Here is a 27,888-nt window from a genome sequence, read left to right as displayed (position 1 = left end):
ATTTGCCCAAATTTGGATTCCCGGTGAAAAAAAATGGAACGTAGCCCCCCGCCTCCTCTTTCGACCCCACCCGTATTGAACCTTTCTCACGTCTTAACTTGGCCCAAAGTGAACCAAACTACCAGTAGATGTTACGTTTCTGATTTTTTGGGAGGCCCAGTGCCGTTTAACTGTTGTTAGTGACAAACGGGCAAAAGAGTGCGTGGGTGAACATAAAACAAAACTTTCGTTCGAGGGGCGAATATGGAGAACGACATCCTGGAGATGGAGTCCCTCTCTGACGCAGAAGAACTGGTGGGAGATGCCCGCTTGGAAATGATTGAAGAAGATGTCGGTGAGACAAACACTTCATTGAGCTGCTTCGAGTACTTTTATTATATGTTTAGTTCGGAAACAAAGTGCCATGCAAGCACAAGTATGGCATCATTTTAGTTTCGCTCCTTGAGTCATTACTTCAATTGAGTGTTTAAATCGAATCATAATATGTCCTCCGCTATCTCCAGGAGTTCAAACAATGTTGCTGTTACCATTTGGCAAGGCGGATTTTATGTTTTCCCCCAGCGGGGAGAGTACCCGGCATGAAAATCAGATCTTTCGTGTATTTTGGGGATGTCACATGGGACATAACACTCTCTTGGATGTTGTGGTTCTGCCTAGCGACAGATTATTTGTTGTTGCTTGCATTTCTTGGAGGGAGCTGCCTTGTATATCGGAAATGGGACCAAACAAAGTCAAACACAAGCAGTGATTCTTAACCTTGGTGGAGCTACTGAACCCCACCAGTTTCAAATGTGCATTTACAGAACCCTACTTTCAGGGTTGGGTAGGGTTACTTTAACTGGATTACTTTCAATGACTTTTGGATTAGTCCAATACCAAATATGCTCATAAAAGACAAAATAAACTAAATATGAATACAATTATGACTCACAACACGTGGTAAGCTTTCTCTCCTGGCTTTGATCTCTTTGATCTTTGGCAAAACTAACATAAAATGCGACAGAAACAAAATGAAAATAAATCCAAACAGCTTCCCAACATCATTTTTGCCGTTGCCTGTATTCCAAGCCTGCACAAAATTTAGTAATTTTATTCATATTTAGTTTATTTTGTTTTTTATTAGCATATTTGGTATTCGAGTAATCCAAAAGTAATTGAAAGTAATCCAGTTAAAGTAACCCTACCCAACCCTGCCTACTTTCGTGTAAAATCTGAAAAAAGTCAAATTGTATTTATTTTTCAGATTCAAGACGTATAGTTTTTTTTCAAGTAGGTTATTGATCAGGGGAAGGTGTAATAATGATTTGTAGTTTGCTATAATCTATGGTCTGTGCAGCCCTTTGAGATCCTTGTGATTAAGGGCTATACAAATAAACATGACTTGACTTGACATCTGATGCACAAAATGAACTATGCAGAAAAAAAGATCAACAGTGCATGAACTCGCAAGTTACCGAACTGAAAATTAGTGTGACCTCTGCTGTTGCCTTTTAGAGACCAGTTCAGATTTGTGAAGCGTCACCATTATTCTCAAGTAATTTTCACGGTCAAAGTATGTTCCTTTTCTTTGTTTTTATTCTGTCCAGCATCCTCAAATAGGAGTATTCACAAAGATATGTTGTAACGGTGAAATAAAAAATTCTGGCCTTTCTTTGCACTGACTAGTCACGTTTATTTGTATAGCCCTTAATCACAAGGAGTCTCAAAGGGCTGCACAGATCACAGATTATTGCCAACCAGTCTATTATTACACCATCCCCTCATCTAAAACCTACACAAGGGCAAGGAAAAACACCAAAACGTTAACACTAAAGCATTGTTGTTCTGAAGAATAGCTGCAGATCCAGGTTCTGCTGAATTTTATTGATATCTGCTGCCCCAACTTCAAATATGAACGGCTGTCTCACCTATGCTAAATATGAGTCTCATGCAGGGAAATGTTTCTTGAAAACGGGGCATCTTATTGCGTAAAGACATTATGAGTTGGTGAGTTTTGACCTCTACGGCAAAGGCTGTACCAAACTCCAGTATTTGTACATACAACGATACGACTAATAAGGAAAATACATACATCTATTTTTTTAACCGCTTATCCTCACCGTTCCCAAGCGATCCCAACCCTAAACTGGTTGCCATTAGTCTGGGGCACAGACAATCATTCAGATTCTCATTCATACCTTGGGACTTAGGAGTCACCACCTCACCTGCTATGTATGTTTTTGGAATGAGGGAAGAAACACAAGCAAACAAAAACGTCTGGTAGCTGGAATTGAGTCTGAGACTTCAGAACAGTGTGACGGACGTGCCAACCAGTCTGCCACCATACTTCTTATCTTCACAAGGGTTGCAGGGGTGCTAAAGCCCATCTCGGCTATCTCCAGGCAGTGGCCAGGGGACACACAGAACTGGTTTCAAAGGAAGCACAGAGACAACCTTTGCATACCCATTCATACCTACAGTTTGAAATTGAACCGCCAATAAACTTGTGATGCATGTGTTTGGAATGTGGTAGGAAACCGGACTTTCTTCAGGATATTCATGTAGACATGGGGAAAACTTGTAAACGGAGCACAGGCACGCCGGTAGCTGGAATTGAAGTCGGGTCCTCTTAACTGTGGGATATATCTGCTAACCACCCAGCTGCTGACTAACACAAACTGATTTCTTAAATTATTATTTTAGCATTGTACACATAAGTGTTTAAAAATATTAGCATCATATCTACTTCTTTAGGATCATAATAACTAGTTGTCACCTTACATTTTAGTATAGATGGTCTTTTGAGTTACATTCATTTTATGTGCAGGACTAAGATATGCTGTCCGGAGTTAGAAAATGTGTTACTCTATGCCGCTATCTTCTGGTTAAAAGTCATAATCGCAGCATATGCATCAAGTACCGTATTTTCCGCACTATAAGGCGCACCTAAAAGTCTTATTTTTTTTCAAAAGCTGACCATGCGCCTTATAACACAGTGCGCCTTATATATGGCTCAATATTAAATTCGCAAGGTCTCGCAACTACGAGAAACAGCCGCCGACTCCATTTTTCGCGCTGTGCATACTGGGAAATATTAAACGATTTTTAGTTGCCGGGGCTCGTGTTGTATTTGTTTACTAAGTGGCAAAATGGCTACCCCATTAAACTGCTTAATTCATATTCAACAAATACAGTATTTGTCTGAATCCAGGGTTATGACTGGTGAAGATGTAAAGCACAATTTACCTTAAACAAACGCAGAATTATTCAGAATGTCACGTTTGAGAGAGAGAGAGAGAGAGAGAGAGAGCGAGAGAGAGAGAGAGCGAGCGAGATTCTCTTTCATACGTGCATTTGTATAAAAAATGGCTCCTGTTAAGAGACACGCGTACAACGCCGAGTTTAAACTCAAAGCGATCAGTCACGCAGCACAACACGGCAATAGAGCGGCAGCGAGAGAGTTAAACTTAAATGAATCGATGGTACGGAAGTGGAGAAAGGATGAAGATAAGCTCCGCCAAGTAAGGAAAACTCAACAAAGTTTCCGTGGCAATAAAGCAAGATGGCCAGAGTTAGAGGAGACACTTGAACAGTGGGTTGTTCAACAAAGAGCGGCAAGCAGAAGTGTCAGTACGATAACTATACGTATGAAGGCAACAGCGCTGGCACAAAAACACCGGACGTGTTGGATGGCCCATTCACTGAGATATGGTCAATTCGAACACAGCAGAAGAAGAATTCGAGGGATTCGTCGATGAGGAGCTTATAGAGTGATCTTTGTTTTTCTTTTGTGTGTTTACGTTTTACATTTTACAGTTATTATGTTATTGCTTTGCACTCGTTGTTTTTGCACATTACGAGTGTCACTTTATTGCGATTGCACTAACGTTTCATTTAAAATAACAGTATCAGACGTTTTTTTCTTTGCGTGTTGACTAAATGGACAAAAAATAAAATGATATGTCGATGTTGTTCAAAGATGTGTCACGAAAATGCTTTACCTCAGAGAAAATAATAAAACGGCTGTTTATTTATTTTGGGAGTGAATGGAGTTGTGGAAAGCTTGTTTGTTAATAAAGTTTGACCTTTTTGAATGGTTTGTTGACATTCCCTTGAGCGTGGCAACATCTAGAGGTTGCATAAAGTAACTACATTCTCTACTGTAGTCAAGTCGTCACATTTATTTACCGTAAATAGCCCTTAATCCCAAAAATGTCTCGAAGGACTGCACAGGATTACAATTACAAAATTGCACAATTACCTGATCTTAAACCAGCATGCACTTATAGCGCCTTATAATGGGGTGCGTCTTATGTATGGCATAAGTTTTAAAATATATCATTCATTGAAGGTGCGCCTTATAACATGGTGCGCCATATAGTGCGGAAAATACGGTACATGCTTTTCTTAGACGCGCTCCAATAATTTTTTTGTTTGCACTCTACTTAGAAGTAGGTCTTTTCTTACTTTTTACCATTTTCATGCTACACTGACAAAAAACGAAATCTCAGGTCAACGAGCCTTAAATTGAATATATCTTTCAGACTTAGGGGGGAAGAGAATCAGCAGTAAAAAAAGAAACAATAACTAGAAGTGTGAATTCAAGTTTCAATTATTGACATTTTTATAATTCTATAATGCTTCCATTGTTTTCTATTTAGGATTAAACTAAGAATTATCCTTTTACATTGGAATTCATTCTTTAAAAAAAACGGACTATGTCCAGCACCTTAATTGCGCTCATGTACTCCCATGCTTACTTTCATTTATTTATGATGTACATATTTCCTGTAGAATTCTCTCATTTACACCAATGTTCACACGTTACTCAATGCTCTCACAATGAGAATAGTATCGGTTACCCTTCTACATATAATCTCACCAACATCACAATTTGCTTTAATGGATCATCAATTAGTAACACTTATATTCTGAAATCATTATTGATACAAAATGCACGGTGACGAAATAATTGTTTGTGCTCACTTATTATGTGAAACTAAAACCCCTCGTGTGACCTTCCCTGCTGAAGCACAGACAGGAAGTCGTGCTCACAAAGGACGGGCATCAAACGTGCAACCGTAGCTGAAATTAATGTTGCATTGTTGCTATCTGAGAGATTATTGTTTTGTATGCAGATATGTTTAAGGACGTGTTGAGACTGATGCAGTATGTCTCTGTAGATAATACTCCAGTTAAATTTTACATAGTCCATGCACAGGATAGCTGCTCAAATCCTCATACATTTTAATTCAGGTCTTATCTGACTGTAGTCGTCTATTTATCATTTGCACGGCTCATCCTGAGTAAGTTGGCAGGGGGCACTCTGAACCGGTTGCCAGCCAATCGCAGGGCACACAGAGACAAAAAAAAAACTCACTCGCTCAGTCACACCTTGGGACAATTTGGACTGGCTAATTAACCTGACATGCATGTATTGGGAATGTGGGAGGAAACCTACGTAAGCAGGGAAAACATGTAAACTCCTCACAGGAAGACTGGTAGTTAGATTTGAACCCATGACCTCAGGACTGTGCCACGGAGGTGTTAACCACTCAGCTGTCTCGAACCAGGAACGTTTTGCAAGTTATGCGAATGTGCTAACCACTGCTCTACAGAAACATTGACTTTAGTCAATTCAGCCTTTTTTAACCTTTGATTTCACCTACAGTTTACCCTGAAGAGTTTCTACCAACATATGGAATTCCGGAGGGCTCGACAGTAAGCAAAGTTCAACTGGTGAGTTCTGCACCTGGCAATTTCTCATACAGGGCCATTTCAGTAATATACAACATCCAACTAATTTTATATTCCATATTTTATTGGTACATTCTAAAGATGGCATCCGGACTAATATTGCATCTGAGGACTGTATGTTTAGCTGAAAATTCCAAACAGTTTATCAATTTGGAAGGGCCGCAATGTTTTCCACTTGTCAAATAAAAAGATATTTCAGTTGTCCAATTTCAAATAACAACCCGTCCAGGTTCACCTGATTTCTGACTTTGCTCACGTGACATTTGTTAGACCTTTTTTAATATCAAACATTGGAGACTTTGATTGCGCCGTTGAGCATACAGACCTGTCATCTTGGGCCAATTTTTCCAATTATTAATGATTGCAATTCACCTTATCAAGCGAGAACAAACCTTACAAACACAACGTGGCATCTATTTACCGTACTCTCAGCTAGGCAGACTACAGGTTTGTAGAATACTGTGAAAATAATAGCAATCTTCGACTGTAGTCTGCCACTAGTGACTGACACGATCCAGATGAGAACCGAAAGGGGCAAAATAAGATTTTTCAAACATAAAACAAGGCTTTTTTTGATTTATCCAAAAAAGAATTCCTGTGTAAGAATTGTTATACGACGTACACGATTTTAAATGTTCAGAAATTGATAAAATACGGGGAAAACATAAGTTAACAGGTATAAGAATATTTTAAAGAAATAGTCATTTGAATAGTGTATGGTTGTGTTTATCATAGGACCAACAATATATGCTCCCAGCTAAAATAAGGAACATCATTGAAAGCAGGTTTTTGTAATGGTATCTCATCTCATTTCATCTCATTAGCTACACCGCTTATCCTCAGTTGGGTTGCGGGGGTGCTGGAGCCCATCCCAGCAATCATCAGGCAGTGTGCAGGGGACACCCTGAACTGGTTGCCAGCCAATCGCAGGGCACACAGGGACAGACAACTCACTTGCTCATTCCATTTTAGAAAATACTGCAGCTAAAACTTTTTATTTTAAAGAGATAATTATTTTATCACCTTAACAAGAATATTAAAAATGTTGCCGCGGCCTGTCCCAAAAAATCCAGAGCATGTGAAGTAAGTCGTCTGATCAACAAAGAGCAGTGTTGGCACTAAAGCGTTACAAAGGAACGCTCCTTGAACACCTGAAATACATTTTCTCTGTAAGGAGCACTGTAACGTGTTATTAATAACATTTTGTAACGTAACTGCCAGTTCTTCATGGAGCATTACTACGATTAGCGTAATCCCCTAATAAAGGTACTCTAACTGCTGAACTCTCCTGCATCACTCACGTTGTCACAATACCATTGATCTCCAAGTAAACTCACTAGAATCGTGGGTATGTTTACATAAACATGAAAACTATTTACAGTTATGGTGATGCCGCCTCAAGCACAGAAAATGAGGATGCTGAATTTCTTGTCATAGAGATATTCCCTCTACAGGATATACTCGCATCCAAGCCAAATTTAAAACTATAAAATAAATACTCAAATCAGTAGGTCAGCTTCCATGCACATATTTGGTTGTGTGTCATTATTCATTAGCGAATGGTTGGCAGCGCATGGGCAGGGGGCGTGGCCTATACAGAAACAACCTAAAATTAATGAGTCAAATGTTATCACAGAATTTACAGTTAACGTGTGCTGAATTTTGGTCTTTTTATTTGTAAAACTATTTTCAAATATGCCTGGAGCAAAAAAGAAAACATTTTGGACAGTACCCAGAAATGTGTAAGGAGATCTTTGAGTGGCTTGAAGCCCAGAGACAAAATGGATATGGACTGTCTCGGCTAAGTGTACATTTTCCAGCTCTCAAGATTGCACAAACCAAGAATTATGAAAGGTTGGTTTCTTCCATAGGTCGGTGTACACGTTTTCTTCTATTTCTTTCATCATGTCACTATTTTACAGCACTTTGAGGCGGTCGGCTTCTATGCGAGTCTATTCGGTAATTTGTAACTGGATAGTTACTCTTAGAGTAACGTGCTACTTCAGATCAGTTACTTTTAAAAAAATGTAACTTTAACTAATTACTATTTTTCAGTAACATGCCCAACACTGTTATATTGTAGTAAATAAAGATTTTTTTTAAATTCTAAAATATCTTTTTTTAAAACTCTGTATAACAATAATAAATAATTGCAATGCAGAGCATGGGGTTTGGGGGGCACTATCAGCTCATATACTTCTAAGAAGATTACTGCAGTCTTGAAAGTAGCTACACGTGCTTTGTTCTTTTTAAATGTTTGTGTGGCTGAGGAGGGTGTTTGTCATAATGTTTGCACATCCAACTTCGCCCTCATGAACTGTCACGACATTTAAAAGCCTGCAAGGCGGACATCCTCTTCTCTCCTAAAATGCACAACGTCACAGATAAAGATCAAATCAAGTTCCAGCCCGCAGAGCTGCCTGACAGTACATGGTTTTGCCCACAGGCCGAGTTCAACGGTAAGACCGATTCATTGTTCTTCAATGACGGCATCCGACGCATCGACTTCATCCTGGTTTACGAGGATGAGGACAAGAAGGAGTTTGAGAAGAGACACACATCCGCCCGACGAAAGGTATATTTGCTATTTGCTGGGGTCCCTGTACTCTTGTGGGATGATGATATAACAGGATTTTGTCTCAGTGACTTAAACAAGATTTAGGTTGTACCAGTATACACTATTAACAAGTAACATTCAAACCTGCTTTTCTCTTGCTTAGAGACGGAGGGAATATTTTGAGGCCAGCTTGATGAAAATGGGAATGGAGTTGGAGGCCACACGATCAGTAAGTGGGGTTCTTTCAGTTGTGGGTGTGTGACATACTGTTTTCTAGAGTTACCATTTGTGCAGATAGTTGATAATAATAAAAGAAACATCCAATGTCTATGCTCGTTTTCATCACAATTATATCTGATTAAATGATAACAAATCAACTTTTTGTCCAGTCAAAAATTGTTGAAAATGTTAAATAGGTTTTTATAATTTACATTGATTTTGTCACCAAATATTTCAAATGGCATTCATTCATTTTATATAATCAGTGAATTTGATTTTAACCCTTATGCCGAAACCGGTTCAGTTTATACAAAAACATGTCGATTAACTTTTAAAATAAATGAATGGGTGACGTTTTTTAAAATGTTATCATTCATACTGAAATTTAGTTATATTTTGTACTCCGATATTTCATTGGAGGCTGCTCAGGCATCTGATGCCTCCAGGACGCCTCCCTCGGCAAGTGTTCCGGGCATGTCCAACCCGGCAGAGGCCTTAGGGGGACCTAGGACATCCTGGAAAGAATACCTCTAGGCAGGCCTGTGAACGCCTTGGGATCCTGTCGTTTGAGCTGCATTAAGTGGTCGGAGATAGGGAGGTCGGGGCTTCCCTGCTGAAGCTGCTGCCCAACACGACCTCACCATAATTAAGCAGAAGATAATGGATGGGTGGATATTTTATTGGAAAGTAATTATTGTATTTTATATTTTGGTGTGCAAAAAAGATTTTTAAATTAATTATTACAATTTAGTAAATCAATACAACTCAATAAACAATCTCTTTTGGATGAATAAACAAAAATGACTGAAACACTTTTTTTATTGTTGGAATTTTCAATGAATCGCTCAAATCAGACAAATTAAGATGTTACAAAAGCAGTGTTTGAAATAACCCTGAAGTGCAAAATATGTATTTTTATTCACATGTAATGATGCCTTGTCAAAATGTCAAATTTGCAATACCCTTCCTAATAATAATTTGCCAAATATTAAAGGGCTAGAGTTGTACACTTGATGTTATTGTAATTTTACCAACTTCCAATTTTTACAACGATATCTCTACATACGATATTTGTTTGTTGCTTTATCGTATCTAGAATTTCTTGTATCCAGAGCAAATTTTCTCAATGCGAAATTATTGAAAACCAATTTGTTCCCAGCCACCCAAAAGCATTGAAGTTAACCCTAAATAGCTATAACACATCTTCCTGGAAACTGGAAACATCTTCAAATAGTCATTGAACATAAAAATTCAGTTATACAGACGCTGCCCGACTTGCGAACGAGTTCCGGACGATCGTTCATAAGTTGAATTTGTTCGTAAGTTGCTGTCGTGCGATAATTTTGTATGTTTAAAGTTTATATACGTATGTTTAAGGCTTGTATAAGTAACCACTACTGTTTTGTAATAAAAAAATAAACATTTCATAAAATAATATGCTCTATAAAGATAAATAAAAGGAGGATTAACTTACTTTTGGGAGATGCGCTTTAAAAGGTCCTCCTCCGTGATAAAAAGTGGCTGAAAAAAAGCGTTCCAACCATTTTCCCAACCGCATCAAGCTTTCTTATTCTACTTTGATTTCAAAATAAACGTCTCGCCTCTTCTTTAAGCTTTACACCAACCATATTGAATGGATGCACGAGATTTTAAGCCATAAAAATGTCAAAGGACAGTATTGTATGTTTACACAGGAACTAGGAAGAAGTAGCCAGATTTTTTTCTTCAGGGTGAATGCTTTCACTGCACCACACGCCGGTAGCGGCAGAAAGAAGCACTACAGTAATGTCCTGTACTCTGAAAAAGGTGCACACAATACAATATCTAATTTTCAGCAATAACCGGTCATTTTTCCAAATCTCGAAAAAATATTCGTATATTCCGTTTTACGTAAGTCGAATATTCGTACGTAGGGGAGCGTCTGTACATTAAATAAGATGATAGTAAAATGACTTTTAAAATATTAACCCGCGGTGCTTATGGCATTACATTCCGTCAAAGCGCGTCGTTTCCAGGTCCTTGTCCATCCGCAGTGCCTTCCCGCCGCTCGTCATGTTAGCACGTAAGATGCAATGGACTTAAAATAAAATAAAAGTTCACGGGATCAGGTATATATGGTGAGAAGTGTTCGCGCTAGCTGGTACAAGTTGATGTTGGCATTGAGCGTTCTGAAGTGGTAACTAGTGGTTATCATAACTTGAATTTTCTTTCATATGTTGGGCAAGTTTCTTTGCTCAAAAGACCTTTTGTAACTCAAATTTCTCATATCTTGAGTCGGTAGCATGTAGAGCGGCCACTGTATACACATTTTAAATTGCAAAATACTGCTGTGTAGAGCACCTACAGTATGTGGACTGTGCCACACATTTATAACCAATCTGAACTCAAACGTGGTTCCAATCCAGATAGCAGACGACAACCTGGTTTTCGTCAAGGTGCACATGCCTTGGGACACGCTATGCACGTATGCCGAAGTGCTGCACATCAAGCTGCCCATCCAGCCCAACGATTTGTCGTCGCAGCGCTCTCCATGGTGGGAATGGCTGTCCACCTTCACCAAGCCTTTCTACCCGGACGAGAGCCTCATCAGTAAAGAGGCCGAGTTTTTTACTGCACCCTTTGAGAAAGACCGTCTGGATTTCTTCTACGTCAAGGACAAGGACGTTTTCTTCACATCATCCATGCGGAGCAGGATGGTGGGTTTGTAATTTAGTATGCCGGTAAATAGCATCACAATGAAAAAAAAAACACTCTCCCACAGGCTTATTACATACTGAGTCGAGCCCCATATGAAGTACGAGGCAGCCTGAAGAAATTTGGCATCCGAAAGTTATTAGACGGTGGTGTTTACAAAGCAGCCTATCCTCTCCATGATGTAAGTGTAGGCCGCCACCTGGGAGATGTTTGATGGCAAGGAACTCCCTAGAGCTTCTTCATGTGTTGTGTGTTGGTCCAGTGCAGGTTCAACGTGAAGTCTAAGGAAGAAGGCTGTCCGAATGAGAGGTTCCGGCTTTACAGAGAATGGGCTCACCCTAAAAGCTTCTACAAGATGCAGCCTCTTGACCTTATAAGGTGATGTCATACACATGTTAGTTTTAATGTATGTGAATCTCTACACAAGAGGCCATTTTATAGCGTTTTCAATACGCGAGGCACGAAGCGGTTTAAAGACAGTCCATTTGTAAAGAGGAACAATTTGTTTCAATTCAATATGGTAGTGTTCGCAAGGCCATTGTAGCCCCTATGCTGTTAGACAGAGGAAAGGAAAGCTACTGGAACAGTTCTAGGTTTGATTAGTGGTAAAATTAATGAATTAAAATTAATGAATAAAATAAAATTAATTTTAATAAAAGCTGGCAATTTAAATAACAATGGACAGGACAATATTATTTGTTATTGCAACATCCATTGCAGCCTGGTCATCCTGGAAGGGGGATTACCTCATGTGCGGTCCCTTCTCAAGGTTTCTTCATTTTCCTCATGTTGACGTTTTTGGGTTTTTCCTTGCACTCATTAAGGTTTTAGATCAGGGGATGGTGTAATAATAGTCTGTGGTTTGCAATAATCTGTGCTCTGTGCAGCCCTCTGAGACTCTTTGTGATTAAGGGCTATACCAATAAACATGACTTGACAATAGACAACATTTAACATGAATTACAGTTAGAAAAAACGTCTCTTGTGGTTCAAAGTATTGGATGTGAAATCATAAGTCTGGTCAATTTTGGTTTACTAACCCTGTAACTATTACCTTTATAAACAGAAAGCTCTGGTCTCAAAAAGTTTTTCTTTAAAAAATGTTTTCCAAATGTTTGACGCTTAAGTACTAAAAACATATAGGAAACGAAAAGTTTCAAATGAGCTGAATTTGTTAAATGCTAACTGTATCACTCTACTGAAAGCCAGGCTTGAGCAGAATACATGTAAGTGTGTTATGCAAATAGAATCCCCCCAAAATTGAATTGTATTCAGTTAATTACATGAAAATGTGTTATCAAATTACAGGTTTATTCAGTTTAAATAAAGATTGCTATGCAGACTTACCTTTTTACTTAAAGGTATATTTACATATACATAATAGATGAATTCTGTGTATCATAATTTCAAACACTGACAATAAATAAAAAGAGATTTCAGGCTTACTTACGACTTGCGTGCGTGTCGTAGTGACGTCTGTATCCGTTGCGCAGATTGTACAGATGGCCAACTTAGCCACCACTGCATGTTTTTTACATTGTATTAAAGGTAAAATAATTTGTTTTCTGTTTCTTATATTTCCTTGAATGCAGCACTCGTATAGTTGAATTGGCGCTGGGCTGCAGTTTCGTGACGCTGCTTACGTTTGTGTGCATTGGCAAGAACTTGCGAGATAATGATGTGTTCAGGGACATTTAGTAAATTTGTTTTATTTTCGTATTTTGCAGTTACTGTACTGTAATTATTGTTCAAAATCCACAATATGTTCACTGTATTGTTATGTTGTGAGAATGTTTTACTTATCCTGGTAAAGTTAAATATTGTCAAGGTGTTTGGTATCCCCACTTCAAACGATAAAAGTTGAACTTGGACCCAAGACATTCCGAGTTTGTTAGAAATTTAGAAAGTTGAACACTTGATGTGTTTGAAATTATATTTGGTTATTAATATTCTCCTAATGTGAACTAAAACATTACATCTTGTCTGCCTTGTGAGAGAGAAAGTTTTGCTTTTGCTTTATGAACTATACTATGTGATTAGAATTTGAGAACCTTTTGTAGGACTACAAGCAATTACCTGACCTTGGTTTCCTCCAATTCTTTTTCATTGTTTCATTGTGGATATACTTTAAAGATAATTTAGTAATTTTATTTATATTGTGTTTATTTTGACTTATAATAGCATACAGTATTATGTGTTGGAGTATTTCAAAAGTAATTTAAACTCATCAGGTTACATGACTACAAAATCAAGTATTTGGATTACGTTACTGATTACATTTTTTAACACGTAACTAGTAACTGTATCTGATTTCATTAAAGTAACTCCCCCAACCCTGCTGAAACTATAGCTGAGTAAACCAACACCCACTCAAGTGTCGCTAAAGTTGTACTTACAAAAGTATGCAACCAGTCGTTTTTATGGGATAACTGAGGGGCGCTTGTTGAAGCGCAAGATCGTGCTGGAATTTTCACAGGAAGGTGATTGAAGCAAGAACACCTTGTAACCATAATGTTTCCTGAGGGATTGACAATTTAAAATGTTAAAAAGGTCCAGAAATTTAATTAAGCGGTTTATGAAATAAAGTTTATTTCTTAAGCCCTTTTTACACAATGAAATGCAATTCAAGGACATTCTCCTAGCACTACCTTGTTAATATTTATGCCTACTTACTGTACACTGGCATTCTTTTTATCTAATTTGTCACTTTTAAAACTTTATTACATGCTTATCCTAGAGTGCCGTTTTGAATCTCGATGTAAACAATGTTCACTACGTTGTTATCAATGACAATAAAGACAATTCTAAGTTAATTTTAAAAAATGAATTCCCCAAATGAAAAATGCATACCCTTTTAATTAGTAGTAATGTTTTCATGAACATAAAATGTAGTTTGAAGCAAACATCTTCATTTCATTAATTTTCTTTCAATTTCATTTGGTAAAATAGCCTCAATTCCCACATGAATCACCAGTTTGAAACCCAAACATGTGCACACTAGCACATAAATTAGATTAAAACTTAAGGATTTAGATACAGCAGTTGCATCTGCACCTTACATGGATGAAAGGTGTAATTTATGATTTGATTCCTCCTTATGATAATTAATTCTTAAATAAGAAAAGCAGTACAACTGAACAATAGCCTTCCGTTTGATCAAACAAGCCCACAAATTTTAAACTAAATTCTCAGTAGCATGAGATAAATCGTTCATTTTTTTGTATTTCTTGTGTCTTTTTCACAGAAAATACTACGGTGAGAAAATTGGAATATACTTTGCCTGGTTGGGCTTCTATACCATCATGCTAGCTATTGCTGCTGTTGTGGGTCTCAGCTGTTTCATATATGGATACAAAACGCAAGAAACCAGTACGTGGAGGTATTAACATGCATATTCAGTCTTATTCTCTGCTGTGAGTAGATTACAAACATTCCTCAAGAAGCTGTTGCCCTTTACTTAATAGACTTTTGTATTTACAGCAAAGAGGTATGTGACCCGGAGATTGGCGGCAAAATGGTGATGTGCCCGCAGTGTGACCAGGAGTGCAAATACTGGCGGCTAAACAGCACCTGTGAAGCTTCAAAAGTCAGTATACAGTACTGTACATACAGTATAAAGTATTGCTATTGAGTTTCAATGTGATACTTCTGCTTTGTAGAAACTTTGCATATTTGACAATTTTGGCACACTGGTCTTTGCAGTTTTCATGGCAATCTGGGGTAAGTTTATATGTGATTTTATTTTTTAACATGACTCAGATGTGCCTCTAATCAGCAAAAGGGTTTGTATTCATTTCCTGCAGTTACATTGTTCCTGGAATTTTGGAAGCGCTACCAGGCGGAGCTCGAATACCAGTGGGACACGGTGGAGTTCTTGGAGCAGGAGGAGCCACCCCGGCCTGAGTATGAGGCCAAGTGTATATACGAAAGGAAAAACCCAGTCACTGGGGTGAATTGCACTCTTCGTGTCATCTATGTTAGTTCACAAAACAGTTTTGGTATTTTTTTTCTCCATGTATTTGTGTTTGTGTATTATTTAGGTCAAGGAAAAAGTGCCATTCACTGCCTGCGGACGATGTGTTCGAGTATCAATAGGCATTGGGACAGTTTTATTCTGGGTAAGATGTTTCTTACAATGTTGGGCCATTACTTAAACAGTCATTAGTTACAGTTGCTTCATTCAAAAAATAATTCACTTATCTCCCAGATTACTGACACCAAAAAGTAGCATGTTACTCTGAAAGTAACCATTTACCATAGTTACAAATTAACATGTGTACTAGCATTGTAACTGATCCCCTAAAACTGCTTTAAAATAGCCACATAGTAAAAAATATAAGAAAATGTATACTGTATACACAAACCTGTCGAAGCAGTTAACCCGTTTTATATTTCTTGGCTTGGGCAATCTTGAGAACTTGAAAATCAACAATTAACCCCTTAACGCTCCAATCCAAGACGTACCCAAAGTAAACTAAATGCTGTTCTTGAATCATTTGAATAATTTGGTTTTTGGTCTCTGAAGTTTTGTCCCAAACTGAAATAATCTGCCAAGTGCTCATTGAGTGATTTGAGTTGGAACACACAGAAGTTGAAGGTTTTCATTCTCGCCTATTTTTTTTACTGTTGCAATTAAATGCCTGTAGATGAGTGTAGCATGGGCATATTAGTTGGAAAACAGGTAAGACACTAGCTTGAAGCCTTACCTGGTACCTTGTCAAATTTGATTACAATCTGAAAATCTAAACATTGTATTTTACATATTTTTCTAAGGGTAGGTTTAGGCGTTTCCATTTGGAGACGACCACTTTAGTACATTAGAACCTTTGCAAATTTGTATTTTTGACTATTTTTTTTTACACATTGTGAAAGAGTTGTATTTTTTTTTTTTCTCTCCAGAGGTCAAATCAGTGATTGTGCAAATTTGTGCCTAATGATGGTGTATAAAAATGAATCACGAATTGCTTTGCGCATGTATCATTTTGGCTACACATTGAAATAAATTATAAACATTTACGGCGGCGCAGTGGTTAGCGCTTGCGGGCACAGTTCATGTCATGGGAACCTGTCATGGGTTCAAATCCAGCTCCAGACTTCCTGTGCGGAGTTTGTATGTTCTCCCCGTGCTTGCGTGGGTTTCCTCCGGGCACTCCGGTTTCCTCCCACATTCCAAAAACATGCATTTCAGGTGAATTGGCCGGTCCAAATTGTCCCTAGGTGTGAATGAGCGAATGAGTTGTCTGTCCCTGTGTGCCCTGCGATTGGCTGGCAACCAGTTCAGGGTGTCCCCTGCCCACTGCCTGGAGATGGCTGGGATGGGCTCCAGCCCCCCCCCCCGCGACCCTAATGAGGATAAGCGGTACGGCTGATGAGATATGAGATGAGATAAACATTTACGTCAGAATTTTCATTGGTTAACCAATGTGTCAATCATCATTCAAATCGGTTCTTACTGGCTGAAGATATTGGTAACTATTGGAGGCAATATCCGTTTTATCAAACAGGCCCGTATAGGCTAAGGTGGGCTGTGGACAGTGAAAAAAAGCCTGCTATTGGCCGAGGAAAAAGCCAATCGAAAGGGTAAAAGCTAACTACCATATCGGGAATAATTTAACCAGTCTGTTTATTTTTAAAGGGGAGTTTTATAGAGAATCATACGAATTTCAAAAGCAGAGTCGAACGAAGCAGTCAAGTAAATTCTGTGCTTCTGTTTGCCTCATTGATTTCCCATTGTTTTTCCTTTGCAAACCATGCCCTCTCTCCGCCTACCATTTGCTTCACACAACCAAATATGCAGATATACGCTGACTCCCTAATTTCAGTATTTGATTTTATAGTTGTAAATTTGACTTAGATGCAAGTATATAAGGTAGGGGTAATCTCTCTATAAGGAGAAAATCAGATTGCCCATACTCTGTGCTTGAGACCGGACAAACACTGTATTCATTTGTATTTCTTAAGTAAATATAAACACGCAGAGTATGTCGCTGGCGGATTGAAGGTTGTATGTCACATTGTGAGTAATGTGGGAATCTTCAGCAATCAAAGAAGACTGCATTTCATGACTTGCATTCAATAACAAGCGAAATAACGCAGTAACGCACCATTTAGTAATGAGAGTAGAAATACAAAATTTCATGAATATCGCATTATGGTACTCGTAACAGAGGAAAGTAATTGCGTTTCAGGAGCGCATTCCTTTGTAGCATGTTCGTCCCAACCCTGTTCTTACATGGATATTCCATCAAATGCCAATCTCAATTGAGGATTTTTTTTCCTTCACAGATCTTTCTCATCTTGGCCTCCATTGTGGCCATCACCGTTTACCGCCTGGCCGCCTTCTTCGCCTTCTCTGCTAAGCTGCGAGCGCAGGACCTTAAGGAGCTGGAGCCCCTCAAGGAATATGTCACGCCACAGATGGCTACGTCAGTCACGGCCTCGCTAATCAGCTTTGTGGTCATCATGATTCTTAATATGTTGTATGAGCGTGTTGCCATCTGGATCACCAATTTTGGTGGGTCGCTGTACATACAGACATACAGTTTGGGACGAAACTATTTGGACAGTGTCACAAGTTTAGGTATATTACCTGTTCACATTAAAACACTTCATAAGACAATTGTATTATTAATATTTGCCTAAAGTGCACAATTTCCAAAGCAATTTGAGACTTTTCATATCCAAATCAGAATAAGGGTTTAGTAATCATAGCCCTTTACATTCTTTGTACCTCCTTTTCAAGGGCCCAAAAGTAATTGGACAATGGACTCAGAGGGCTATAATTGATTCTTAAGGCTCCTCCCTTAAAATGTTGTGGTTATAGGTGCGTGGTTTTCCATTTGGAAGCTGTTGTTGTGAACACATTTAATGTGTTCAAAGGACCTCTCAATGAAGGTGAAGCAGAAGATTTTGAGACTAAAAAAAGAAGAAATCCATAAAAGAGATAGCTAAAAAGCTTGGAAAAACAAAATCAATGGTTGGGTACGCTCTAAAAAAAAGAATGCACTAGTGAGGTTGGCATTACAACAGAAAAAAGTACCCGGATGAATTCTGAAGTATACAGGCATATACTTTCTGCTCAGATTTAGCCAAATGCTGCAGAGTTAATCGGACGTTGCTTGACGGTGCGGATAGACAATGAGCCAAAGCATACAGCAAAAGCAACCCAGGAGTTTATTATGGCAAAGAAGTGGATTTTTTTGCCATAGCCAGGTCAATCTCCACATCTCAACGCAATCAAGGATGGATTTTACATGCTCAAGACGAGTCTTAGGGCGGAAAGACCCACAGACAAGCAACTACTCAAGGCTGCCTCTGTAAAGGCCTTGCAAAGCATCAAGGAGGAGTAAACCCAGCATTTGGTGTTGCTCATGTGTTCCAGACTTCAGGGAGTTATTGCCTCAAAAGGATTTGCAACAAAATATTGACAACAAACCATTTTGTTTTGATTACACTTAAATTGTCCAATTACTTATGAGCCCCTAAAATGTGGTGTGTTTGGAAGAAAATGCACACAATTCCTTCATTTTCAGTCAGATGCCGTTGTTCAACCACCTGAATCAAACATTACAGTCTGCCATTCAATGCTCGTCAAGATATTTCATCTGAAGTCCAATGAGGTTGCGTATAGAGCCCAACTTGTGAAAATTGTGTGTCTGTCCAAATATTTTCAGGCCTAACTGTATAATCTGATGATCCTCATGCATATTACTGCAGCAGTAAGGTGATTTAAGATTAATTGTCCCACTTGACAGAGCTGCCAAGGACCAAGACGGACTATGAGAACAGCCTGACGCTCAAGATGTTCCTCTTCCAATTTGTCAACTACTACTCATCTTGTTTCTACATCGCCTTTGCCAAAGGAAAAGCTGTAGGCTACCCCGGACGACCCGTGTACCTCCTGGGAAAATACCGTAACGAGGAAGTAAGGCTTGTCCTTTTATTACATGACTACTCTTGGACTAAGTTTAAATCGGAATTTGTTGTTTTGTTTTTTTAATCAGTGTGATCCTGGGGGTTGTTTGATTGAACTAACCACTCAGCTGTCAATCATTATGGGCGGCAAAGCTATCTGGAACAACTTCCAAGAGGTCCTATTACCGTAAGAAAGAAAACAAAACAAGCGTAATTGATGTTGTTAATTGATTAGATTAACCACACACACTACCTCGTGTGTTTTCAAAAGAATTAGAATTAAAATTGTATTCATTGTGAATGACAAGAAAAGGGCAAACATTCCTTAAAAAAGGATCAGACATGGCACTCCAAAATAAACACGTAACTAAGGCTTCAAACACAGAATTTAGATAAAAAGTATATCAGGAAAAATAGGCAAACAAGTCAAGTCATGTTTATTTGTATAGCCCTTAATCACAAGGAGTCTCAAAGGGCTGCACATAACACAGATTATTACAAACCACAGACTATTACGACACCATCTCCTGATCTAAAACCTACATGAGGGCAAGGAAATGGGACAATGAAGAAACCTTGAGAAGGGACCGCACATGAGGTAATCCCACTTCCAGGATGATCAGGCTGCAATGGATGTTGCAATAACAAACAAGACAAAGATATTGTCAACGTGAAATATAGGTTATTCATATGCTATAGAAGAGAAGTGGGTTTTAAGCCTAGATTTAAACAGTTCCACTGAGGTTGCAGATTGAATCTCAGGGGAAGAGCATTCCACTGGACTGGGGCCCGAGTGAAGAACGTGCCGAACCTGCGGGTCTCTTCTTAGCTCTTGGGATCACTAGTAGACCAGCATTTTCAGAGCAAAGGCTCCGGACTGGAACATAGGGCGAAGTTAAATCTGAAAGATATAAGGGAGCAAGTCCATGCATGATTTTGTATACTGCCAACAGAACCTTAAAATCACATCTTAAGCTAACGGAGCCAATGCAGGTTAGCTAAAATCGGGGTAATGTGATCAAACATATTTACAAGTTAGTGCTTTGTGATTGAAATAGTGAGTGCATTGTAACAATAGTGTCATGTAAAATAGTGCCATAACATTTAGCAGCAACAAAATTCCAAAGTAAGTCATTAAATAACATATGAATACCCATTTTGCTATATTCAGGCAAGATATGTATGTTTTTACAGTTTTTTGCGCTTCTTCAAGGTGGTGATAGCCCAAAGGAAGAACATGTCTATGTGCCTGTTTGTCTTTGTTAGGTGGGTGAAAAATGTAATTTTCCGCCACTGCACCCGTGCCTCGTCGCAAAAGCTGATTCCTCGTTGGGAGCAGGACTACCAGCTTCAGTCTATGTCCAATATCGGACTCTTCTATGAATATCTGGAAATGGGTAAGAGGAATAGAGCCAAAATAGAACCACTCAGACATACCTATTAGACTCTAATATGAAATAAGGGCATGAAATAATAATGTCTGTAATAGTCTCAGTGATCATAGATTCAACCTATTTTGTAACAATGATAATAAAGGTATATTCTATTCTATTCTAAACAACCACATAAGAAGATAAGCTTTCCTTAAATAATAAGAGAAAGAGGGAGAGAAAAAGAGTGAAGGTGGGACAAAGAAAGAAAGGGAGAAAGAAAGCGAAAAGAGAGAGAGCATGCGGAACAAAAGAGATAGAAAGAAATAGTGAGAGAGGGGAAAGAAGGCGAGAGAGAAAGAAATCCAAAGAGAAATAGAAAGAGGAGAGAAAAGAGAAAGGGAGAAAGAAAGAAGGGGAAAGCAAGAGAGAGAAAAGAGACAGAAAAGGAAAAATAAGAGCAAAAGAAGGTAAAAAGACACAGAGAGTGAAAGAGAGACAGACAGAAATTGAGACAAAAAAGGAGGAAAAGAGAGAGAGGGAAAAAAAAGAAAAACAAGTACAGCGTCTTTGTGAGAGGCACCTGACTTTGGCAACATCATGTGGACATTTCAACCTGCAGCTCGTTTTTCTCTTGCGCTTCTCTGAGCGTTGTCTCGCGGGCCGGATTCAATCCCATAGCGGGCCTGATCAGGCCCGTGGGCCGTCTGTTTGACACCCCTGGTCTAAACATTGCAGCTTTTGTCATTTATCACATTCAGTGTTGTGTTGATGGTAGAAGGAGGGTTGTATGTGGCTCCATGAGCAATGGAGCAACGGTCAAATTGAAGTAGGCATTGGGATATACAATATTCTTTCAAAAAAAATTCGGAGTAATGCACCATGTTGTATCGACAGTTGAGTAACAAAATGTTATAACACGTTACAATACTCGTTACCAAGAAACGTTACGCTTTCCTTTGTGTTCTTAACACTGGACATAATTGATATGAAAACATGGTTTGTTTTTTTCCTCACACTTCTAGTCATCCAGTTTGGCTTTGTTACCCTCTTCGTGGCCTCCTTCCCACTGGCTCCAGTGCTGGCGCTGGTCAACAACCTGTTTGAAATCCGCGTGGACGCCTGGAAAATTACCACGCAGTTCCGCAGAATCGTCCCTGAAAAAGCACAGGACATTGGAGCCTGGCAGCCCATCCTCCAAGGCGTCGCAATCCTGGCTGTGGCCACCAACGTAAATTCTTAGTCGGATTGACCACCTCTATCTTTCGTCGCCACTAAATTGAGGTTCCGTCTGTGTTGACCCCAGGCTATGATCATCGCCTTCACCTCCGACATGATCCCACGGCTGGTGTACTACTGGTCTTTCTCCGTGTACCCGTATGGGGAGCATGATTCGCATACAATGCAGGGCTACATTGAAGGCTCCCTGTCCATCTTTAACATCAGCAATTTCTCCACCCGGAGCAGGCCGCTGAGCGCGCCGTACAACATTACCACCTGCAGGTACAAAGTGGATACTACAGTGTAAATAAGAACGAGGCCACGGTCGTCGGTATACAGTGGTACCTCTTCATACGAACTTTATTCGTTCTAGGATTTTGCCCGTAGCTTGAATTGCTCGTGTAGTGAGTGACTTTTCCCGATTTGACATATTGAAAACTAATTGGCCCGTTCCTGACCCCCTAAAGCACCAAAATGAACGCAGAATAGTTATAAAACACATCTTCCTGCTCACTTAAAACACATTTTAATAATAATTAAACAAGAGATCGCGTACCTGTCAACTCGCATGTGTTTTCTGGTATTTTATACGTTTTTTGATCATCTTAAATTGTGTAAGCCGTAACAAAAAAGACCAATCTTGTTTTGCCCATTTTGGCTCTAATCCCAATAGTCTTGGTCAATACTAGTAGACAACACCATCATCGTAGATTGCTAAAATGGTATCGTTATTTGACATACTCTGTCTTATTTTGAGTAGATTACGTGTTGTGTTTGTAAGTTTTGTTATCGCCTAATAAAGAGGTTGCGCAAACATTAATAAGGGGAGCACTTGGCGGATGTTGACAGGTATGAGATCAGAGACTATGATACATAAGCAGTTACTGCACACCTAAAATAAATTATACTGTGACTTTAAATGAACATTTTTAATCATTTTGTTTGCCTATAATATGTTGCACGCTCAAACTGGAACCAGCTGATGCTGGCGTTGAGCGGACTTGAGCAGTGTCAAATTGCTCAAAATCAAAACACTGTACCCACTTTTCTTTCCTTTTCTCTGCCCTTGCATTTGTCCCTACAGACTATAGCCTACAGACGTTGTCATTTTGAATGTTTTACAACTGTTCCCGTCATGAAGCCATCATGAAGCTAACATTTTCTTCATGTGGTTGTTAGCTAGCATGAAGAAACACATAGAATTGAAGCCAAGAATGTGGACTTAAAGCCAGGTGGCAGAGAATGGACAATCTTTAGCATATTTGACAGCGAAAAACTGTGAGAAAGAAAAAGCTTGAAATGGTACCTATAGACGTGTTTTTGCCCATGAAATTGAGACAATGCCACTCAAGAGTCTTCAAATGTTTTGTGTGTGCTCAAAATGGAAACGGGGATATCATCTTATATCGGTGGCATCAATAAGACTATCTTCGAAATGGTCAAACGTTGACTGTTACAACTGTCCCTGTGTTACAACTACCGTGAATTCCGGACTATAGAGCGCACCTGATTATAAGCCGCACCCACCACATTTTAGGAGGATAACCGCTTTTGTACTTACAGAAGCCGCACCTGTATATAAGCTGCATGCGCCCACATTTAAACATGCAACACAATCACAAAATTAACCCAAACCCAACTTTGAGTCCCGCGATTGTAACTGAAAATAAAATACGCAGTCCAAATACTACAGCCGACAAAATGAACGGAAAATGATACCGGTACTTAAAGTTTGATGCAGACCTGCAGAGTCCGGGTCCCATTGAAAATAATCCAAGGAAAAAAAATGTATATTTCCAAAGGTAAGGGTGGGAAAAATATATATCCACTGTTGTCAGCCGCGACAACAAACACGTCTCACCTTTACTCCACTTCCCGTCAGCCCGCGTTTGCTCTGCCCCTTCTTTCTTATTCGCCCATGGAAAACATATCAGAATGAGTCTCTAAAATAAATACATTACAAAAATATACAGTTGCAAATACATATTATACATGGTTACACATATTTACAAAGAAAGACGGTACACCGAGAGAGTTTTCAAAGCTTTAATAATAATATTATAACTTTCATCCCAAACCGTGTCTGTGAAGGGTAGCAAAACGCTACAAGCAACACGCTCGCGACACAGTAAACTGGTCTGTTAAGAAAAGCATATCATACATGTAGAATCCACGGTAAACCGTCCTCATCTACCTCCTTATAACTGACGTCATCAAGGTCGTCTTCGTTCAGTATGGGAAATATACTTTTTCATATAGACGTCGTCCCACGCTCCCTTATTCAAAAACACGCTAGCAACACGCTCGCAAAGTAAAGTATACGTGCAATAGCTCTGTTTCCTTCCTTATCGGACTGCTCTATTGCATTTAGCTTGAAAGTTGCGTCATGTACCTTTCTTTTTGCAATTTGTATGATGAGGATATGTCTACGCTAACTTAATTTGTGCACAAGCTAAGAAGTTGCAGTCTTCCTCGGCGCATATATTCCACTGGTCTAAATCTTACCTTTTGTACTCGAGCGCCGCTGGCGGCTGTTAGAAAAATTACATAAATTGGCCGCATCACTGAATAAGCCGCAGGGTTGAACGTTTGGGAAAAAAGTAGCGGCTTATAGTCCGGAATTTACGGTATACACGGTCTCCCATACTTTATTTATGTTACCGCTCGTGACATAGTCACCGTACCGCATAAGGGACTCTCAGCAGAAATAATATTCAAATAGAGATGGTGGAAAAACACGTAGCGACTATTTCTATTATCGATTTTTCTTAACAACGTCGACTAATTGTTGCAGCCCTAATCAATAGTCTGGGTTTTTTTCAGGTATCGGGATTTCCGCTACCCTCCTGGGCACCCAAAAGAGTATGAATACAACATCTTCTACTGGCACGTGATCGCTGCCAAAATGGCGTTCATCATAGTGGTCGAGGTAACTAACACAAACAGCAGGTCTCACAAAGACTAAAGTTTGAAGTTACTAATCGGTGTCTTTTGACAGCACGTTGTTTATCTGACCAAGTTCGTCTTGTCCTACGTTATCCCCGACGTGCCGTATTCCGTCAGAGAACAAATCAAGCGGGAGAAGTACCTGACACAGGTGATCCTGCACGAAACCAACCTCAAGCTTGTCACCAAACGCCTGGGGCCGTCCCACGATGTCACACACAGGAACTCCTACGGCAAGCCACCCATGGAGCAAATTGTTTAAATGGTTTAAGCAAGTGAGGTTGACATTTCAGTTTCAGTTTCAATGATATCCACATACATACAATGAGATTTTCATGGCTCCATCTGAACCCAACTGTCATGATTACCGATGTGAATCACCCGTGCCCGCTCATTTGGCGCCAACTGCCGCGGGTTCTGATTGGCTCCCTGTCAGTATTTGAACAGAGTCCTGTCAATCCCCTGTTGTCAGTCCGTCTGCGAATCTCCGTGTATACTAGGCAAGCCTTTTTGACCCTGATTCACGCCTGTTCCATTTTTTGCTCCTGTTTGTCTCCCGCTACGACCTGTTTTGATCCCGACCACGTCTGCTCTCCGTCCCGACTTACGACCTGTTTTTGATCCCGACCACGTTTGCTCTCCCGTCCCGGCTTACAACTCGTTTCCGACCCCGACCATGTCTTGCTCTCCCAGTCCCGGCTACCGACTAGTTTTCCGCCCCTGACACCTCCATCACTCACTACGGAAGATCCACTTCTGCGTTCGGATCACAATCCGAGTACGAGAGCGACTCGCTTTCCGTGCCCAGCGAAAACCGGATCGAGGGTGCAGCCCTTCCTCTCTCTTTCAATAAAACTTGTGGTAAACGTCACGCAAGTGGGTCCTGTTTCCGTCCTGGTCCTGACACCAAAGGATGTGTTGGGAGTCATTAGGTGACCAAACCCCCCAATTCCAACCCTTAATGCCGAGCGCCAAGCAGGGAGGCAATAGGTACCATTGTTTTAAGTCTATGACACAGCTGAGGGTCGAGCCAGCAACCTCTCAGTCTCCGGGTGGCGCCCTACCCGCAAGGCCACCGAACTGGTCAAAACAAGCACTTCTCATGTTCTGGAATTCAGAGAGAGGAATATAATCTTTAATTGCTGTTTGTTTTACTGTTCTTTTCTTAAATTGTGATTTATTTTAGTATTATTGAAAGCCATAAAAACATGTCTTTATTTACAGTGAGTTTATCAGAGAAAGGTTACATATTAGGAGGTGTGTATCTGGGATAAGACATTAAGTATTTTAACAGCAAAGTCATTTTTGAGTGAAATATGTCGTTATTGGGAATTGATTTTTTTTTTTTAAATGTGTATGACACTCTCAAAATGAGGATTTCTGTTGTTGCAAACTCCCTTTTTTGTTGCACATTTTTACAACCACTGCTCTACAAAATTTGACTGCAATTTGAGTTACAACCATGACAGTATCTGCAATACCGCTGCTGTATTATTACTAAGCTTAATGACTGTACTATAACCACTATAGGCCTCTTGCATCTGTAAATGTTTTTTTGCATTCTTTTATACATATATATTAAATTTATTAGTAAGGAAAATGTTTTCTCTGTCATTTTTGTCAATTGGTTGTGTATTGCATCTAACGTAAGCTTTTTACACAGCAGAAAATTGAATTGTTTTACCATTATTGTTTGCATACCTTACACCTTAGACAATTGCTCCCATGTTAATAATTGAAATTCCCCTTATTGAGTGATAATAAACCTTACAAACAAAACGTGGCACCTATTAACTCAGCAATCGAAGATTACAGTTTTGTTCACGGATCCCTAAAGAGGGTCGTGTACAATTTCTTGTACTGTGTCTTGGGAAAGCTCAGCCTGGCATTTTTGGGTAGGTGTTTGCTTTCCACATCTGGTTTCCATGGTTTATAGTTGCAGGGGAAGCTTCCTTATCTGGGATACAGAACTTTCATCCTTTAGTTGCTGTCTTGTTACGGTGTAAAGCATCATGCTGCTCTTCAGAGATTTGTTGGACCTCGGCATTGACAGGCAGCGGCGTGTGACAATACAATACAACAATATATATCCATCCTTCCATTATCTGCACCACTTATCCTCAGCTGGGATAGGCTCCAGCACCCCTGCAACCCTACTATCTTCTGGCAGTGGGCAGAGGACACCCCGAACTACAAGCAAGGGGAGAACTTGCAAACTCCACACAGGAGGTTCGATCTCATGACATCAGAACTTATTATTTATTATTTTATTTATTATTCAATATTAGCAATCTAGGTTGATGTTGTTTTCTGCCTTTGACCAAGACAATCCACATTACAGACAAAATGGGCATTACAGGATCAGCCTCACAAAAAACAAAAAACAAACTTTTTGGGACAAAAATATCTACACGGCGTACACAACTGCAGGGAAAACGTCTCAAGTTTAAGGGTATGGGTATGTATTATATCAGGCAAGTGAAACATTCGGATTTGGCCCGTTGGATGTTTTTTTTCCAACCTGCCATAAGTTTCTAAGTACTGTATGTCCAACAAAGAATCAAGTCTCTTGGTAATTTCTAAACAAATGAAAACTAAATCCTCTCTGGCAACTAGAGGACAGTGTTGAGTCTGTAAAGCGTGGTGATTTGGTTCAGGTGTAAAACTACATTCAATGCCAAACGTAAAAATATGTATTCCCCATTGTTTGTGAATAAATGTGTTGTGTTTAGACAAGATCCCTTGACATCGGTGATTGTACTATGTTGAGTCAACTACTAATGTGGGCTGAGTGGTAATGCATAATACTGAAAAACAAAAATAAACACATCCTTAAAAACAGAAGTCTGGATTAGGTGTTGTGCATGAATCCGACTACCCTGCAAAATCTGACACCCCTTCGCATGAACTATGCATCAAACTGCTGCCACGTGTGCCGAGATCGCAGTCTGTTAAATGTGTTTATTGAGGAATATTGTTTGGCGTGAAACAAAGTGATCGTAGTCAATATAATGGGCTTATTAAAAGATGCAAACATCACCAACACAGGAGGTGACCCAATGTAACTAAGCGCCATAAAATCCACAATCACGACTAGTTTTACTCAAGTAGGCTTTATTTGGTGTAGTATAGTAGCCTTATTGGATAATGTGCTACCACAGTGATTTAGAAGTATTTCAGACTTTTCTCTCAGAAGTTAGGGGGGAGTCAGATTTTGGCAGGTGTGGCTAA

The 27,888-nt window shown here is 39.5% G+C and overlaps 1 protein-coding gene across 1 annotated transcript; it reads left to right on the top strand.

Moving 5' to 3' along the window:
* The first annotated feature begins 86 nt into the window (after nucleotides 1–86).
* On the top strand, nucleotides 87–26,257 carry ano6 (anoctamin 6). The gene is made up of 20 exons (XM_088346986.1): nucleotides 87–334; nucleotides 5,651–5,718; nucleotides 8,183–8,311; nucleotides 8,457–8,522; nucleotides 10,918–11,208; nucleotides 11,274–11,387; nucleotides 11,469–11,584; nucleotides 14,451–14,585; nucleotides 14,687–14,792; nucleotides 14,866–14,926; nucleotides 15,010–15,155; nucleotides 15,247–15,324; nucleotides 17,492–17,720; nucleotides 18,961–19,130; nucleotides 19,210–19,307; nucleotides 20,387–20,517; nucleotides 21,516–21,721; nucleotides 21,797–21,993; nucleotides 24,535–24,640; nucleotides 24,710–26,257. The coding sequence occupies exons 1-20, from the start codon at nucleotides 244–246 to the stop codon at nucleotides 24,917–24,919; spliced, it is 2,748 nt and encodes a 915-aa protein (XP_088203112.1). The 5' UTR covers nucleotides 87–243; the 3' UTR covers nucleotides 24,920–26,257.
* Nucleotides 26,258–27,888: the final 1,631 nt, after the last annotated feature.

Source organism: Urocampus carinirostris, chromosome 11 (assembly GCF_059441175.1).
Source record: "Urocampus carinirostris isolate Australia breed hairy pipefish chromosome 11, RoL_Ucar_1.0, whole genome shotgun sequence".
NCBI classification, from domain to species: domain Eukaryota; kingdom Metazoa; phylum Chordata; class Actinopteri; order Syngnathiformes; family Syngnathidae; genus Urocampus; species Urocampus carinirostris.
The sequence above is the reverse complement of the archived record's forward strand: the minus strand, read 5'-3'. Positions and strand labels throughout refer to the sequence as shown.